Source organism: Wyeomyia smithii, chromosome 3, assembly GCF_029784165.1.
Source record: "Wyeomyia smithii strain HCP4-BCI-WySm-NY-G18 chromosome 3, ASM2978416v1, whole genome shotgun sequence".
Lineage (NCBI taxonomy): Eukaryota > Metazoa > Arthropoda > Insecta > Diptera > Culicidae > Wyeomyia > Wyeomyia smithii.
In genome coordinates, this window is record NC_073696.1 from 218,064,451 (window position 1) to 218,083,652 (window position 19,202).

Consider the following 19,202-nt stretch of genomic DNA (forward strand, 5'->3'; position numbering starts at 1 on the left):
GTAGATTAAGGCCGTCGACGTGATAAACCTCGCACTCGGTGGATGTGCACGATGGAAGAAGAGGCGCGATCTGCTGGTGTACGAGGTAACTGGAGAACGGCTGCACAAGACAGGAGAAGCTGAACATCTCTAATTCGTTCGACCGGTAAACGGTCTGTTGGCCAACAAATTAAAGGCCCGAATACGCACACGGCGTGACAACGCCTTCCTCACGAAAATTTTCAGTACCTTCTTCAAACCTTCTAATGTGCTTTCTAGCATCTACCATCTTCCACTCGTCTGCACGGAAGGCGCAATCACGCCGTTTTGAACTCCGCAGTGTGCTAACCTTCTTGTCGTCATGCCAACCAATTTATGTTTATTTATGTTTTTTTTTTCTTCATCTATAATTTATTTGACACGGCACAAATACGATTTAATGTTTAACGGCGCCAATTATATCTGGTAGCTTACTTTCTAGAGTATTTCAATAACTAAAAGCAAATTTTTTATCCTCGCTGCCGACTACGAGCTGTTATTTATGTTTGTTGGAAGAAAAAAAAGCCACATACTTCTATAATCACCAGCAGGCGGAAAATGATACAACACGGCTTTGCCAGCTCCTTCGCCAAAAGAAGGCGACACAAGACCGTTTGGAAAGCACGATGCGTCTACGCGGAAGTCAGTCAAGAACGCAGCCGAAGGCGGCGAACGACTACCTTCTAGAAGGTTCTGGTTAAAAGGCGTCCGAACGGAAGGCACATCTACGCCTTCTAACTCGCATGTAGAAGGCGTCATTACGCCGTGTGTGTATTCGGGCGTTAAGTAAGTAAGAAAGTAAGACAAGTTTGTTGCTTGATGTCACTGTCCAATCGGTCCAATAATGTACAATTATTTTGTTGTTCGTTTCGCCATGTTCAAGGTAGGCGAAGAACGACGAAGTCGTTGAGGAAGTAGCAAGTCATAATTTCTGAATCCCACAAATTAATGCCAAACACTTTATCGGCTGAAAAATCGCAACATTTTTGGTCAATCAAATTATGAGGAAGAAAGTACTTCTTTTTATTAAAAAAAACGGAATCGCATTCCATCCACATACAATCGGTCGACTGTCACGATGCGGCTTGAACAACGATAGTATTCGTTTGATAATGAACGAAATTCTAATTTAAAAAGAATAACGACAGCTTTTGATATTAAGCAAAGCGTTTACGTGCCAAGAATTCAATTAGGTAATTCTTCAAAAACAAAAATAAACACTCTGTACTGTACCGTGCCACCAGAGAATAAGTAAAGCCTGCTCAAGTTAAGTAATAAATTATTAGCATACGCTTGAGCTTAGCTGTCACTTGTCTCAGGGAATTTCTTTCAAGAAAACTTTTTAGGTTAATGAATTTCCATTGCGGAAAGTGGAACAGTTATCACACGCTTGGGTGCTGTATTTTTTCTATCACACAAACAATTCTACAATTTAAATGTCCTGTTTTTGGAACGTATAATCTAGCGTGCCCCTGATGTTGACTTTTTTTATCAGTTTTTTACTAGTAAGTAAAGGTGGTCTGCACTGTTCTTGTCTGCTTTAAATTTCAGCATTATAGCTTTTTTCTCTGTTTTAACGGTTGATAATTACAAGAGTTTTACCAGAGCAAGGAACAAGCGCTTCTAAGTAGTAACAACAAGCAAATTTCTAACACACTTTTCTACTTGATATCACATAGCAAAGCCACTCCTCGTAGGGTCCAGTGGCGGGGGTTAAAGTCGGTCTCGAAATCTATCGATCCGACATACTTTTGGTCGGTACGCTGCGGTTTGCGATAAATCGGACACTCGTATAGCCGGGGATCCTTACCAGCGGTGGTATTTATAGCGTAGATGTAAATAACGGGCATTTGTTCGTAGAGAATCTTCGCTTTGGACTCAATTAGCTTACCGCTCCGGCGGTCCAATGATGCTCCTTTACGATATTGGGAAAGTAAAAATTTAGGCAACAAAGAAAAAGTACGATAAGCAGTGATGGAAATTTGAGAAGGCATCCTTCATAAAGCGAAACGTTTAATCCTTCATTTCCTTCTTCTATCCGCAGAAAAATTGACTATCGAGGGTCAGCCGGGATGGAATTTTTACGGAAGAAAAATAATTGAAGCATATCACAGTATACTCACCTTCTAAAAACAAGCCGTAGACGTAAACTCCTTCCTGGGGAGAATCGTGAATATCTTCCTTGTTGTAACGGGTTATCTGATTCTGCAGTACTACCGAGTCCAATGCCCAACCCTTGTGTGCACGCGTCACTTCCTGCGAGAAAAATGAACAAACGAATATTGATCAGATGTATGATTTGTTTTCAAGGTTATGTTCCGTAGAATGAAGATTGCCTAAGGATGTGCCACAGAGAATGAAAGAAGGCTAAGTATTGAATTAACACAACAAAAAAACAATAAACTTTAAACTAAAATCTTCTGAAATAAGAAATAAAAATATACTCCACTACCCCCGGGAGAAACATTTAAAATCCCCACATCAAATAGCACTTTTGTCGGATTCTACCTAGCGATGCATTATGTGGCAGTGGTTAAGGCGGTTAGGTGAAACTGTCTTTTCTTCGTTTGTATGACTGTATATTTGCATTTGCATTTGCTTATACCTACTCTAGCGTACGAGTTTGTTTGAATGAAATTTTGTGGTATGAAATCACTGTTGCTCTGCGGTAGCCAACAGCAAAATTATAATTATTTTATAACACAAAAGTTTAGGGGCTAAAACACTTTTTTGTATTTAGAAAATCGTCATCGGTTCATAGCACTGAGACGCTGTTGATACTGAGTGACATGATGTAATAGTACAACGCAATATTCCAACCATATTGTTAATCATGTTTTAACCCTTAGTATCGGTTCCGATAAACCCAATCAATCAAAATTGTGTATACTAAACATCCTTAGACTTTAGATCTGGAATTTATAATATCGATTTGGCGTTTTAAAATATAAATTATATTTTTTGCAAGTATAATTAAAGTAAAGTAAAAAGTAATTATATGGAATAACTTTATAAATACTTTTTTTGCCAATTTTACTGGTGCCTCTGAAAATCAATTGGACATTTGCTTAACGTTTGATTGTAATATCAACAACGCGTGAAATTTATTGCAGCAGTGAATGATGATCCATGTAATGTCACACTTAAGGTTACACATGTAAAAAGGGTGCAACGAAATGAACCATTAGGACACATATTATTATTCGCCGAATCCAATATATCTGTACGACGGGAGACGCGCACCGCATCAAAAAAAAACGTAAATTCCACATACGCCCACTTGCAAGAAGTTTCCTATTATGTCTACTCAAAACTCCCAAAAAAAGACTTCAGAGCGAACACTCAATACTGTCGAAGAATAAAATACCTTTCTCCTTAATGTGATTTGCACGAAAACAATGATACGGCTGATCACAATTGTATTCTTCGTAAGCAAGCCAATATACCCGAGCCAAACCTCCGGTCGTGAGGTCCGTTTCAGGTGGAAACCCTTTCTCCAGGAGGATTGTTTTATAAATAATTGCTACCAATTCAAATTTGCCTACGTATCACTCACAGCATACAACTGAATTACACAGAATCTCCCACACAGCAAATAAATAATTCTACTAATTAAAATACAAAAAAAGAATCGTCGACGGCTTCTGCTGGTTTATTGGTATGCAATGCAGACTCCTCTTTCGCATTAAAGTAGCGCCGTGCTAACCGAAGCTATGCGAAATACGCTGCACGTGGTGCACGTATCGTAATTCATACCAAGTAGCAGTTGTCTAGAACAAGCTAAGCGTACTGTAATCAAATTTATCTGGGAAGGGCTGAAACTCATACTTTTTAACCAGGTACGTAAGAACTTTGTTTCATCAGTAAAGCGACGGTGAATGGATTCCGATTACGAGACACGAAATGAATCGTTATTAATTGTCGGACAGGTGCCAGGAAAGGTGATACTTTGGTTATTAAATTAGATCTGTTACCAAGATCAATTTCGAATGATTTGTTTTGATGTAACCCAGCGCACCCCTTTTAATTCGATAATGGTGGAGACGAACGATGATTCATCTTAACATGACTCGAGTAATACAACGTGATGCTCAACTATTTTCATACTTTGAATAAGTAATTCAAGCATTTCGCAACAGGTCAAGTGAGCGCTAAGGTTGAGGAGTGAATGTTGTGTGTACATTGCACACTATCCTCATCACCCTCCGTGTATTGCATTGCAGGTAAGGACACTCGAGTTCAGGCTTGAGGAGCTTAACGTTAACGTATGAATAAGCAAACTTACGTCTAGCGTCTGAATTCAACAGGTGAGAAGTTGCATTTTAAAGCGGTAATTTTGTCGTCTCTTGCAATCAAGAAGATTGCGTCAAGACGGCACAAAGAAAAACACAACCACATGACGGAAACGGATGAAGACCTAATAAGAGCAAATGGTCGCAAAAAACATGCAATACAACACGGTTGCGATGAATAGTAGTACTCCACAAGGAAGACGTTAACAGTACACAGAGAGCCTTAGCAGCGATAACGGACCAAACTGAGCACACAACAGGGGCGATGATAGTAAACCGTACACCCAAGTTTAATCTTTAGAATGCATTCGAATGGCTACGAAAGCGAACGTAGTTGTTGGGTTTCCCTGATAGAAACCAGCTTTCTGTTGTCTTATTAATAGACAACAAAATTGCCACGCCAAAAATTTCGTGACGTTGGTTGAAGTAGCATAACGTTTTGACATGTTTTTTACTGGTCTTACCCAAAATAAATAGCATTTTAATTTGGGCGTAATGAAGTAATTCGCCTACATCAATTGCCTTAGAATGAAAAAATCATTATCTTACTCTTATACACATGGGATATATTCGTTCCTCAACAAGTTCAGCAATGCTTATTTACATTTGTGATAAAATTTTCTAACTTCTGAGAAAATTTAGTTAATAAACCGGCGAAAAGCATGATATTTTTCAAATTGTAAATAAAGGCACTCGAATAGTTTTTGCTTCACATTTTAGTAAAGTAAGTGTGAGCCCAATTTGTTGGTTTCCTGAGAACTTTTGACGTAGGACTACGTCTAACCGCACTATATCGAGGTACATTCTGCGGAAACTAAAACCAAGGTGTAACGTTGAAATGAAAGATTTAAAACGGTAATGCTGATGTAATCACATGATGGATTACAATAATCGAAATGTCGTTGGATTGATAAAATGATGGACAGTTGTGTGATTCCCCAGTTATCATTGGTGCTTATCATGGGAGTCACTTCACGATGAAATCAGAGTGAAGTGAATGAAGTCATATTACGGGACTCACGTAATTGAGAAAAACGTCGCAAGGTGACATCTGCCGTGAAATCTGGGTTATTATGAGTGTCATATGGGTGAAGTGGAAACGGAAAAAGCGACGTTTCGCGTGGAATTATTTCACGACCATTTTGAACGGTGAAATGATTTCACGAAGATAGGAAAGTTCAAAAATCGATTGACTTGTGATCTAGCGGTAATATATATGGGATTTACTTTCCAGTAATAAGGCGAATCTTTTTTTTTTTTCTTGAAAAAAATCGGCTCTCTGGAACTTACAAATTTTCGAGCTGCGGCCAATGGAACGTAAGGGAAAAAATGACCTTCGAATTTCGTTTAGCGGTAGGGCTCAAAAGTTTCCTCTTGTAGAAAAATGTCCTCATACAAAATTTCAGCTCAATCGACTTCCCGGGACTTTTTGAGCTGGAAAACTCCCAGATTTCACTTGCCCTATTCTCAATTTCACTTCACTGGCAATCTCACTTCACGGAGGTGATCTTTGTCACCTCACTTGAGGTGGAATCGGGAATAGGTCTAAAAAAGTGAAGTGAGCGTGAGAGTGAAATATGTTTCACCGTGAAGTGACTCCCGTAATAAGCACCATTATCATTTCATTGTTGAACAGTGAAAATTTCACAAAAGTTTCAAGGTTGAATTTTCACGAACAATCTACCAATCACATTCGAGCACGCCTGGCACAGACTTCATTAGTAGGCACCAACTGCCTGCTGTGATATCCTGTATAGCAGTGGCGAAAAAAAATTGACAGAATCTCCCCGTCCCAATAGGTCAATTAACGTTTGCTTCTATGAGCCTAGACTATGGTGCTTATTACGAGAGTCACTTCACGGTGAAATATATTTCACTCTCACGCTCACTTCACTTTTTTAGACCTATTCCCGATTCCACCTCAAGTGAGGTGACAAAAATCACCTCCGTGGAGTGAGATTGACAGTGAAGTGAAATTGAGAATAGGACAAATGAAATGAGATTATTTCCCAGCTCAAAAATGTCCAAGTCCCAGAAAGTCGTTTTTCCCGTTTTTTTTAGATAACACCAGATCTTGACGTGTTCCTCATTTATAAGGCATTCGGCATCGAAAAAAAAGGTTTTTTTCGGTATCGAAAATTTCCTGAACTAGTTTGCATTTTTCATCGGGCAAAAAAATGAAAATTTGACCGCTTTAAGGCACGGATCGTTACTGGAGAATAAATCCAATATTTACCATTAGATCACAAATCAATCAACTTTAAGACTTATGGCATCTTCGTGGAATCATTTCACCGTTCAAAATGGTCGTGAAATAATTCCACGCGAAGCGTCGCTTTTTCCGTTCTCACTTCACTGATATGACACTCATAATAACCCTGATTCCACGGCAGATGTCACTTTGCGACGTTTTTCTCACTTACGTGAGTCCCGTAATAGGATTTTGTTCACTTCACTCTGATTTCACCGTGAAGTGACTCCCGTAATAAGCACCTATATTGATGTCTTGAAGGTGAAGCTTTTTCGGAAAGTTCGTAACCACCTCCACTATCAGACAGTTTTACGTTCTGCTGTTAGAATGTTATTAAAACTGATGTCTTGAAGGAAACCATGCTGGCACAGGCAACAGTACTGCACAGAGCACTGAGAGCTGGTCAGTCGTCGTCTATCAGTGCAGGAGAACTCGTTATTCATTTGTGTGCAGCCAAGCCCCAAGACTACATTGCCGCTGTCGACGCACAGTGAGGTTTATTGGGTTAAGGTGGTAGTGTGTAGAAGCCACCACGTGGTCACCACGTGATCGACTTCGAATTTTCAGCGTAACTAGACTCGGGAATAGTTAATGCGTTATCTATGAAAACACTATTATATGTTTTTATCACCATAACAAACATGATGATATGTTTTCACAAGTTATGCATTAACTATTACCGAGTGGTAAGCATTTGAAAGTTCGAAGTTGACCACGTGGTGGCTTTAAGTCGGCCATTTATGGCTTCGACGCACTTCCACCTTAACGCGTAGGTGTCGTTTTGCGACGTATTTCATTATGTATAAACATGAAGTAACATGTTTATCATCTATTCTGCATGAAAAACAACTAGATAATACCTCTATTTTCTTATAATAAAAGAAATAAATCATCGTTTCCTTTAGTGGGCCGCCGTTTCCTTATTTGGACCACAACAATTTCCTAATTTGGGCCAGGTCTAAATAATATATCTCATTAACCGTAGTTGCCGCTTATGAAACTAACTCTGGCTTACGCACTGAGAGTTCTGGATCTGGATCAACTGTAGACTGCACCCGTTCTTTCGTAATAGGGAATCCTTTACGTGCCATCCGAGTTATCCAGTCAACAATTGAATTCTCTTCCGCGGCAGTCAATGCAGTTTGTTTACCTTTTCGTGGTTTTCCTGACCACTTGCTGCTTGCACGGAACATTACGGTGGATCGTGGAACATTGGAGCGCCTGCAAGTTTCTCTAGTCGAAACACCACTTTTTATTGCTTGAAGACACTCAGTAACAGTTGCTTCAGTATATTTTTTACCAATTTCCGGCGTTTTCCCATTGTAGCAGCAATTTTATACAATAACACGATCATAACAAATTTATGGTAACTATGGTAACTATGATTCGCGGCGTTATTTCGACGATAGCTCTTGTTCGAAATGAAGCATGCCGGAATAAGGAAAACAGTATTATTTCCACCCTTAATTGGGCCACATTTTTTTCAATATTTTTAGTGTTTTTCTAGTAAAATTTATTGCTTATCGTTTAAAGACACTATTATTCTACCCGTTCATCGAAAATCTGATTATTTTCGCTCGGAAAGTGTGATGTCAGTACAGTTTTTGGTAAACCATTTCCTATGAAAACGTTAACGAACCATGGCAAACCAGGTAGCTGTTTTCAAAAGACAATTTTTGCAGCTTTAATGAAGTATATTATAGTAAACGTCTGTTGCGACATTTCTAATGAAGAACGTTCTTGAAATTGTCAAAGCATAGATCAAAATAAGTATATTTATAATGTGTCATTTGGTGTAAGAAGTTCAGGTGGTCCACTAAAGGAAGTGGTCTATATTAAGCAGATCTACCCTACGCTTCTAGTTTATTTTATCGTGAATTTTAGTTGCGTTCAAAGGGCTTTTTAATGCTAAATTTGAGTCAAAAGTATTATTCGTTTCGACTTTTTTAAGCCCTACTAGAAGTGTTCTTTCTTCTAGAAGCCTTTGCAAACTAAATTGAGAAACAATTATTTTAGGATTGGGTAATAGTATATTTCTCGGCCGTTCAAATCTTTTGGATTGAATTTATATTTTTGTTTTTTTTTCTTCAGTTTACTGCTTTCCAGCTTTTGACGTTGAGCATTAAGCATATTCCGCCAAATTGTTAGTAGTTCTTCTAGTTTCTTAAGTTGTGTCTTGAACAGGTGTGTGTTAATAGGCTGATAAAAGTCTGAGTATTCGTCTTCGATTCGTAAGTTAATTTATTTTCTTTAAATATTTTACTTTTAGTTATCATTTGAATTTTTGGTCATTTTCGACATAACAAATCAATCAGGTCTCTGAAAGTATTCTTCCTTTTTACGACTGATTTTATTTTTCATTTTTTGTTTATCTTTGATATCAAAACAATTTCAAATCATGTTGAGTTAAATTTACACCCTTTTTGTTGGTGTTTTGTAGTCTTCAAAGGCGTTTTTGATCCAGCTTGAACTGAATATAATTTCTATATTCTATGAAGAAGAAGGAGAAGAATGAGTTTTCAGGTATTTTATTGACGTGTTACTTTATACGTATACGTACGAAATAGAGTGAAGCCGCAGAATGAAACATTTCAAATGCATTACACTTTGTTACCACTGAACGGATTTTAGTCGTTGATATCTCGTTTAATAAAGAAAAATTTTCTCTACTTTATAAAATCAATTTTTGAAACATTTTTTTTTTCATAGTATAGAGTTTAAAATTTATAGCCAATTTGATTATAGTTCAACCAATGGCTTCGCTCGAGTGCACAACGACACGCCCACCGGAAGTATAACTATTATTAGTTTGTGTGAACAAAAAAAACTATTATTAGTCGTATATGAAACTTATCATGCAACAATTTAGTCTTCATTGTTCATTCGATCACTGTAGCAAAACTGAAAACCAGATCGACCAGCAGCAAGCAGACTTGCCGCAGTGCAGCAGGCGATGCATTTAGGTTTGTATGGTTTTTGCTGCAACACACGCTCATTAAAAAATTATTCATTTGAAGTAGTTTTATTTTTCTGCTACCCTCCAGAACGTTACTAATAGTGATAACACTGGCGTAGCGTGGTGGGGGCGGCGGGGGCGGTCCGCCCCGGGTGTCACCTTTTAGGGGGTGACACCCATGAGGAAAATTTTCATACGTGTCACCTTTAAAAGGGTGATATCCGTGAGATTAACTATTAATTAGGTAGAGGTCACTGTGAAACCCCGAAAATTATATTAATTTGCTTTTAAGAGAATAATCGCAATCATTTTTTTTTAAATCGGTAGATTTAGTTAAATTGAAAACGAACGTGATATCTCTCACAATTTTGGGTAACAAAATGATTTCACTGCAACCTGGCGGGGGTGACACCCATGGGGAAAGGGGGGTGCCAAATTTTCCGCCCCGGGTGTCACCCGGTCACGCTACGCCACTGAGTGATAACAACTTTGAAATTTCGCGTTTCCTCTTATAAGTGTTGATTTTTTGACCACAGACGGCAACAGTAACGATCGAAGCGTCTTTTTCTTTTTATCGTGTTTATATTGTCTTCATATTGTGACATACCAATGACGTTTTTAACTAATTTGTCTAACGATTGTTCCGAGTTGTGTAGTTGCAATAACCTAGTACTTTAATTTGTGTTACACATTAATTATTTGTCTTCTGTTCTGATGAATTCTCGATTTTTTCGTCGAATACCATCAATTTCTACACAGTGGTAACATCAAACGTATCGGCCATTTTTTTTCATCACTCCGCCATATCAGATGATGTTTTAACTGATTTGCCACACTTCTTCAATTTACGCTTGACTATTGCCCAATATCTTTCGATGGGACCTTTTTCGATAACATCAATGTTATTCTGCATGTACCATTCCAATACTTCCCGGGCGTAGTAGCAGTTAGCTAGATCTGGCCAGAACTTCACGGGAACTTCGTGTGAATGGGTGAAAGGTGAAATTATCTTCTGAAGACACTTCTCCTTGTACACACACTATTCCACTCATGGTTGCTTCAGTGATGAAAACTTTTCTCTTCTTTCCACAGCTACAGATGGCTTGCCAAATCATCAACTTGCGGGCGAATTTATCCGCGAAAACAAATTTGAACCCACCTGGCGCATTCCCCTTACGGTTAGCAAGGTAAAATTTCCGATCCAGGATTTGTCCAATAACCATTTCGACGTATGTTTCATCGTCCATCAAAATACAGCCGTTGTACTCTGTCAGGACTTGCTCGTACAGCTTTCTTGCTCGGGTTTTAGCAACCAGGTTCTGTTTCAGCCTCCTGTTGGGTTGTTTGCTGGCATGATACGACCGTAATCCTTCACGCATACAGATTCGACTAGCTATACTATGTGCTGCATTGAACCTTTTTCGCCAAATGACGGAGAAAGACCCCAGGATTATTCCGGACTGCCCTGATGACCTTAGCTCGTAATTTCCGGTCTAATGTTCCACTTCTACATTTGATTTGTTCAGCGCGTCAAAGTGTCCTGGTAACGTTTGAGCACGGTATTCAAAGTCGATTTCGGTAGTTTGCGAGCCTTGGCGATCATTTTTCCTGACCATGTTGGCTTTTCAACGTAGGTGTGCACATTTTTTTCTCGTCCCTCGCGTTCCATCCTGGATAAATTTTCAACGCGTGTACCAATCCAGACGAAATTTTCACCACTAAGTAAACAAACCTTCCAGATCAAAACGCTGTTTTTAGTATCTCGGTACGACAACTAGAGGCGCTGCAGTAAACAAATGGAAACGACCAAATACTAAGGGGAACAAACATGACCGCCGACTTCATTGAATTTTTAGGGGGCCAAAGAGCCTGAAAAAAATCAGATTTATCTGATTCTAGAAATATATTGCTTAAAATTTTTGCGTGCGTTACGTCTTGACATTAAGTGATTGTAGTGGCAGTTTTGATAGTGACTATCATAGACCACAGTTATGCAAAATGGCGTGAGGCTTGTGAAGTTTAAAAATCTATATCTATAAATGCGAATGTCTGTCTGTCTGTCTGTTCCCTATAGACTCAAAAACTACTGAACCGATTACCGTGAAAATTTGTACATAGGGGTTTTCGAGTACGGGGAGTAATCCTAAAATATTAGTTTTGATCTATCTCATAAGCGTAGGCAAAGGGGGGGGGGTGAATTTGTGATTCATGAACCTAAAAACTTCCTCCCCGATAACCGTTCAAATTTATATCAAGAATGTTTATGTGTCTTACTCTGTCATGTTAGACCTTCGTGTATCTCAGAGGCGTTGCAAGGATGAGGGAGGGGGGTAAACAATGTAAACCTTTGATGATTTTAAAACTGCTGGACCGATCAGCATCAAATTCGAAGTGCAGAATCTTTAGTAGCTGATGTATTTAAACGGCTTTGAATTTTGTATATTCCATTAGCGTGGCAAAGGGGGGGGGGTGGAAGTAAATTTGCTATTTGTAAACTTCTCAACACCAAACTCAATTATCGTGCCAATTTTTATGAGTAGGTTAGATTCTAAAACATTGATTTTTCTGTATCTCAGTGGCGTAGAAAGGAGGGGGTGTATTAAATTTCATTATTTGTAAATTATGAAAAAGTTCTTCATGAATATTTATATACAGGTGTTTTCGCATATGAGACGTGCTTGCAACATAACTTTGTCATTTAAGACTTTGCAATATTCAGTAGCGTAGTTAAGAGGAAGGGGGGGGGCATGAATGTTGTTAATTAATTTTTAAAACTCTCAACCGATTATCATTTGATTCGGTAAATACAGGTCGTGTAGTAGCATATATCTTCTATCTATCTTCTATATCTATAAATGCGAATGTCTATTTGTCTGTCTGTCTGTCTCTTCTCTATAGACTCAAAAACAACTGAACCGATTACCGTGAAAAAGTGTACATAGGAGTTTTCGAGTACGGGGAGTAATCTTAAAACATTATTTTTACTGTACCTCATAAGCGTAGGCAAGGGGGGGGGGGGGGCGAATTTGCGGTTTGTGTGTTTATTAATTTTAAAACCGTCGTTAACTCCTATCATCATTTTAATTTAATTATAAAGGGTTTCAAGCCTAAAGGGTGTTCCCATGATATTGTTCCCTCTCCGATTTTCTTTGTTTTTTGCAACAATAGATTGGAAAATTTGCACGCCTTCATCAACATGCGGCAAAATTCTAATGTTATGACAACAACTATTAAACTATTGAAAAATGTCGAGACATGTTTTGAACTCATATTTCGACCAATTAGAGCTGAAAAAACCAATATGGGTATGTTCGGAACCGAAGTTTTATCTAGAGACCGGAAATCAACCCAAAATGTCAATATGACGTTCTCTGGTTTTTGGAAAACATTCTAAAATGGCTCAATCTAGAAACCATTTTGAAATGAAATATGGCGATTTCCAGTTCCAGAAAATTATCTAATACCACTCATTATTGTTATTTTTGAAACCAAAATGATACCCAGAAGCCCAAAATCGAGTTCAGTCACAATTTTTAAAATCCAAGATAGGGGTTTCCGATTTCCAGAAAACATTCTGAAATGATCAAATTCTAGGTGTTTTTGGATTCTAGATAAATCCCAGGGACCTTAAATCAACTTTAAACACCACTTTAAAATCCGAGATGATGATTTCCAGTTTCTAAAAATGATCAAATATTACCCAATATGAGCACTGCTCACATAGGCCAAAAATCGTCATTTTGAAATTCGAAGTGGCAACTTGCGGTTGCTGGAAAACAGCCAAAAATAGTCATTCCAGAACCGAGACGAAATACAGGATGGCGACTTACGGTTACCGAAAAAGACCAAATACTACATTGTGTGATAGCCTTCGACCCAGAATCGACTTTACAGACCATTTAAGAATCCAATTTGATGGTTTCCGGTTTGCGGAAACCAACCTATAATGACCGAACACCAACGAAATGATACCAAGAGACCTGAAATCAATTCAAGACGCCGTTTCGAAATCCAAGATGGTGGCTTCCGTTTTCCAAAAATCACCAAATACCACCCATCGACCCCTGACGAATTTTAATTTTAATTCGAAGTGGCCATTTCCAGCTATTGGAAAACGGCCGAGAATTATCATTTCGGAATCGAGATGATGCCCGGATACCGGAGTACAAATCCAGACGCCACTTTAAAATCCAAGGTGGCGACTTCCGACTTTCGGAAAACAGCCTTCAATGGCAAAACACCACCCAATACCGGTATTGCAAATGGTGCCCACAGACCGTGAATCAAATCCAGACGCCGTTTTAAAATCCAACATGGCGATTTCTGGTGTCAGAAAATTACCAAAAACAACCCAACACGGGCATTTCTGTAATCAAGATGATGCACATTGGCCAAAAATCGTCCCCAGACACTATTTTGACATTCGAAGTGGCAACTTCCGGTTGTTGGGTAACAAAAATCGACAGTCCAGAACCGAGATGACACACAGGGACCAGATATCAAATCCAGACGCTATTGGAAAATGCAAGATGGCGACATCCGGTTACCGAAAATGATCGTATACGACAGCCAGTGGCCGAAAATCGACTTAACAGACCAAGCCCAATATGAAGAATTCCGGTTTCTGGAAAACAACCTATAATGACCGAACACCACCAAATATGGGTATTTCTGGAAACAAAATGATGCCAAGACACCTGTAATCACATAACACGCCGTTTAGAAATCCAAGATGGTGACTTCCGGTTTTCATAAATCACCAAATATCACCCAAAATGGGTATTTCTGTTATCGAGACCGAAGAACAAATCCAGACGCCTTTTTGCAACTCAACTGCAATAACGATATCCAGCTACTGGGAAATACCAAATATCACCCAATATGGGTATTGCATAGAAGCTAAAAAATGAATACAGACGCCATTTTAAAATCAACGTTGCAACGTTAGGATGTTGGCAAACAGCCAAAAATGATCATTCCGGAATTGATACGATACCCAAAGATTGGAAATCAAATCCGCCGCAATTTTAAAATCCAAGATAGTGATTTTATGATATCCGATTTTCACAATACCAAATACCGAATACCAGGCGCCAAATCCAAGATGGTGATTTTCGGTTTCTGGAAAACATCCAAAATGATAGGTGATAATGATAAACAAAAACATATTAATACAAAATAATCCATCGTAATTATTAAACTCATCTTTCGTTATCGTTCTCAAATGCAATAATGCAAGCCATGTTTATGTAGTTCTATGTCAAATTTGCGGTTGTGGCTTTGCACACAACATTACAAATGAATATCTCATTAAAATTAAAATATATTTGACTTTTACTGATACTATTGATTTTCTGATTCTCGCGGATTTTCTAATTAACGCTTTTTTACCACGATTCTCCTCGCGGATTTTCTAACTATCGCGGTTTTTTACGCGATTTTTTACGCGGTTTTTTTACGAGGTACGTATACCCCACTTGATAAAACACTGACTGTATAGGCACAAATATTTTTATTAATGGATTATCTTATATTGTCGGAAATAATTGTTCACCACCCAACATTAACAGGTTGAGGTAGTTATCAAAATTAATGGATACCCTTTTAATTTGTAAAACGAATACACTCCTTAAATTATTTGTAATCGAAATAACCATTTCAATTTGTTCATGTTTCGTGGGTTACGTGGGTTTTTTGCACGTGTTACTTGATTAGAGAATGCTTTAGTTTTTTCTAGCCCAAATAATAAGCTTTGTAACAGATCGTTCCGTAAAGTTTTTGAGTTCTTTCCGAATGTATTTGTTAGAGTTTTTAAAGAAATCGAAACGTTGTAGAAAGAAAAACAGAAAAACAGTTTTTAGGGGAGAATACAAACAGCCTTATAGATATAACATGGTAATGCTAATTTTTGTTCAAAATTATGTACATTTGAGAGATATGCGGTTGTCGTAAACTTAATGGCGCAGCAACGCGGGCCGGGTATCAGCTAGTAACAAATAAAACTATCAGGAAAACGAAAAAAGAGACGCCATTATTCTAGAATTATTGAGGGGGCAAAATGATACGTTGCCCCTCGGGAAAAATATTGTGGTGGAGGGGGGGGGGTGCAAAAAGTGCCTTGCCCCCCTGAAGTTGGCACCTATGGAAACAAACCTTACGATCGCATTTAGTGAAAACCCATATTAGCGTCACGTTATAATCGCTTGAGATAAATGTAGAACTGCATGTTTCATAATTTGAAATTTAGGAAAATTCAGCATTGCTTCAAGAATGTGTTTGTGGCTTTGAGAAAGGCCGATTGTAATTTGTACTTAGCAGGAGGAACGAAACAATTCACTTTGAGCTAGTGTATACCGTAATAACTACATAATAAAAATTTCTGAGTATTACACGGCACGTAAAATATTTTTTCATTTAAATTTCAGTTGCTTCTGACGTAAACTATAATTGTAATTGAAAATCCTGGGAAATATTATTTGAATTTCTGTTGCTTCTGAAATAAACCGCGATTTTGTTCGAAAATTATGTGCAATATCATTAATTTTGCGTGTAACATGATGAAATTTTCTATCACAAACGATTGAGGAAATTCTTTGTATATGATCCGACATGAAGTATTCTTGCTGTGTATAGCGGACCCAGCGTACTCGGTCAGCTCTCCTGGTAGCATCAAAAGTGGGGGAGTCTGAAATTGGCCGCTTGTCCGTGGCCCGCTTGTGTTTTTGGTGACGGTAGCACTGCCCATAAATGCATAACAGTCCCATGTGAATTTTCATCACTTTTGAGACAAATCTCAGAAACTTCTTTACATTACATGTGCTCTCACACAAGAAAAAGCTATGTTTGTTGCTAAAATGATGAAAAAAATATAAATTTTGGGTAGTCCCATGTTACAAATGAACGCAAAACAGGCTCAGAGCTGTAAATAATGAGTGGAAAATTATAGTAACTTTCATTAAAAGACCAATTGAAGTGTACTAATCGAAACAATAACAACCTCATTGCATAGAAAAGTATTCTGCCATATATATTTACCTCAGATGAATGTGTTTTAAATTTTTGTTTTTGATTGAATCAATAGGGAGGAAAAAAATGCTGTGGTTTACCTGCATCTACTGCGCTTTACTCAGTTGTACGTTTTTGGCAGTGTGACTCTTATGCGCTTATGGGCAGAGCAGTTGACGAAAAACTAAACGCAGTCCAACCTTTTTTTACGTATTTCCATAATACCACATCCACGGCCCCGCCTACTTGTGACGTTAGTCCTCTCCGTAGGTATTTAAAACTGTCGCATGGGTTTATTTCATTACGTCATCATCCGGTACATTTTAAAATAGGTTATTCTTTGTGTTACTCGTGATTACGTTCCTACTACATGAGTGGTGAACGTAGAAGAAGACGCACAGCCAGGCATAAGGCTGCTAACGTGACGCTTTGTAAATTACATGAGTTGGTACAGGAGTATCTATGGATAAATATACAGCCTGCGATCAAATTTGTTTGCATTTGTTAATACCAACCTAACAAACAGTTGTGTTATATAACAGCTTATTAAGCTGTAGTTAAGCCGGTATCTTTCCGATAGCAACTTTCAAGTTACAAGTCAACACAATTGTTTGTCGGGTAGTGTGCGTATTCTACGTCTATTATGCACTTTTCAACCCCCCAATAATTTTTCAGAGAGGCAACGTATTTGAGTCTCTTCTTCCCTTTATTCTACACGGTGACAAAAAAGTCCGGTCACACTTTTTTGGGGTCACCTGTAGCCTACACGTTGCATCTCTCTGGTGCCATCTATATGTCAAATGAAAGGGTTAACTTTGCTGCCCAAAGTGGCAGAGTTTCGTTTCTGTGCAGTTTGTTCACATTGAGTTGTGAGCCATGACAGAGTTAAGAGCAGCTGTTATCGCTGAATATGTGAAAGGGTACAAACCCGGACACATATTCAAACACCTAAAACCGCTCAGAATCAACCGGAAATTCGTGTACCGGACCATAAATCGGTACCTAGAGACCGGAGGCACCGAGGACAAGGCACGATCTGGATGACCAAGGTCTGTGAGAACTCCAAGGCTGAAAAAGATTATACGAGACCGGATTCGCCGGAATCCCGCCCAATCTGCACGGAAGCTGGCCAGGAACCTTAAAATGAACCGAGAATCAATCCGCCTGCTTCTGCGCAAGGATTTATAACTTACACCGTACAAAAAACAGGTGGTTCATGGGGTTATCAAAGCTACAAAGGACAAGAGGTACCAACGGTCGCGGGAGTTGCTCGGTTGGCGCGCAGATGACGAGATTATTTTTTCGGACGAGAAGCTGTTCGTTTTGGAGCAAACAGTCAATCGCCAAAATGATCGAGTTTGGAGTGTGAACCTCCAGCAAGCTCCTGCGGACAAGCTGAACGTTTCCCGGTTCCAAAATAAGACGTCAGTGATGGTTTGGGGAGCTATTTGCAAGAGAGGTAAACTGCCTGTTATTTTTATCGATAAAGGGGTCAAAATCAACGCAGCGTACTACCTGGACACGGTTTTGAATAATAATGTTCTGCCTCAAGCTGAACTATTGTTTGAAGACGATTACTACTGCTTCCAGCTAGATGGCGCCCCATCCCACACCGCAAAGGTTGTTCAGGCGTGGAGTGAGGAAAACTTGACCGATTTCATTTCGACGAATGAATGGCCTCCGTCGTCTCCGGCTCTGAATCCACTGGATTATTTCGTGTGGGGATACATGATGTCGAAGCTGAATGACTATAAAATAACAAATTTGGAGCAATTCAAGCGAGTTATCACGAAAGTCTGGGACGAGATGCCGATGGAGCACGTGCGCGCTGCTTGCGACGACTTTCCGAGACGTCTGAAGCTGGTTCGATCAGAGAAAGGTGGTGTAATTCCGAGATATCGTCTGTGAAGTATCTTTATGAGTTACTGAATAAAGCTATGAAAGCCAGATTCAGATTTTCTTCTTATTCTTTGAAATATTAAGATTTTCCTGTGTGACCGGACTTTTTTGTCACCCTGTATAACTTCTAAAAATGTGCTGGTATTCAAGCCTTTTTCAGTCATCTTGGATTTTGATGTTATAGATTCAGTAAGGTTATGTACGATTTCTCGAATAAATTTATTTATTATTGAAAAATATACAGACTCCCTATAGTAGGGAGCAGAGCTGCGAAATTTCGAAACTACAAAATGAATATCACACAACAGCAATTCCATTCTCTCAGATTGAGACTGATATTGAGTGCCCGTGTCAATTCTCATTGAGAATCATGTCAGTGAAAAAAGTGATATTGTCTAGAAACATGTTAAACACATTTGATCTGAGCCAATCCAATTCATAAAGCCAATAAAGTAAATAAGCATCTAAATTCTCAACAACATTAACATCGTTAAACAACAGCGCGTGCGATATCGCAGTAGTCAGTATTATCACTGCCAACCGATTGAAGCTAAAAGTAATTTCATTTCCAGCTCGTTCGTGTTAAAATCGATATTCACAGCCTTCAATTCCAACTGGTTTTCTGTTACTGACAATGAAAATTCGCAGCTCTGGTATGGAGTAGAGTAGTAACAATGTCATGTATTCTAAGCCAAGATCGTTAGTTTGATAATCTGGCCTATAAATGAAATAAATGACGTAATTTAACGGAGGACCTCTACTGTACTACATGATAGCCTTT

At 38.7% G+C, this 19,202-nt stretch overlaps 1 protein-coding gene across 1 annotated transcript in view; it reads right to left on the reverse strand.

Moving 5' to 3' along the window:
• Nucleotides 1-1,384: 1,384 nt before the first annotated feature.
• Nucleotides 1,385-19,202, reverse strand: part of LOC129727184 (dynein axonemal heavy chain 5) — a 47,349-nt gene continuing 29,531 nt past the window's right edge. Inside the window, exons 5-6 of the mRNA XM_055684741.1 lie at nt 2,142-2,274; nt 1,385-1,933 (exon numbers count right to left, since the gene is read on the reverse strand). Of these exons, the coding sequence (XP_055540716.1) occupies nt 1,680-1,933; nt 2,142-2,274 (387 nt within the window). The 3' untranslated portion in view covers nt 1,385-1,679. The remainder of the gene's footprint in view (nt 1,934-2,141; nt 2,275-19,202) is intronic.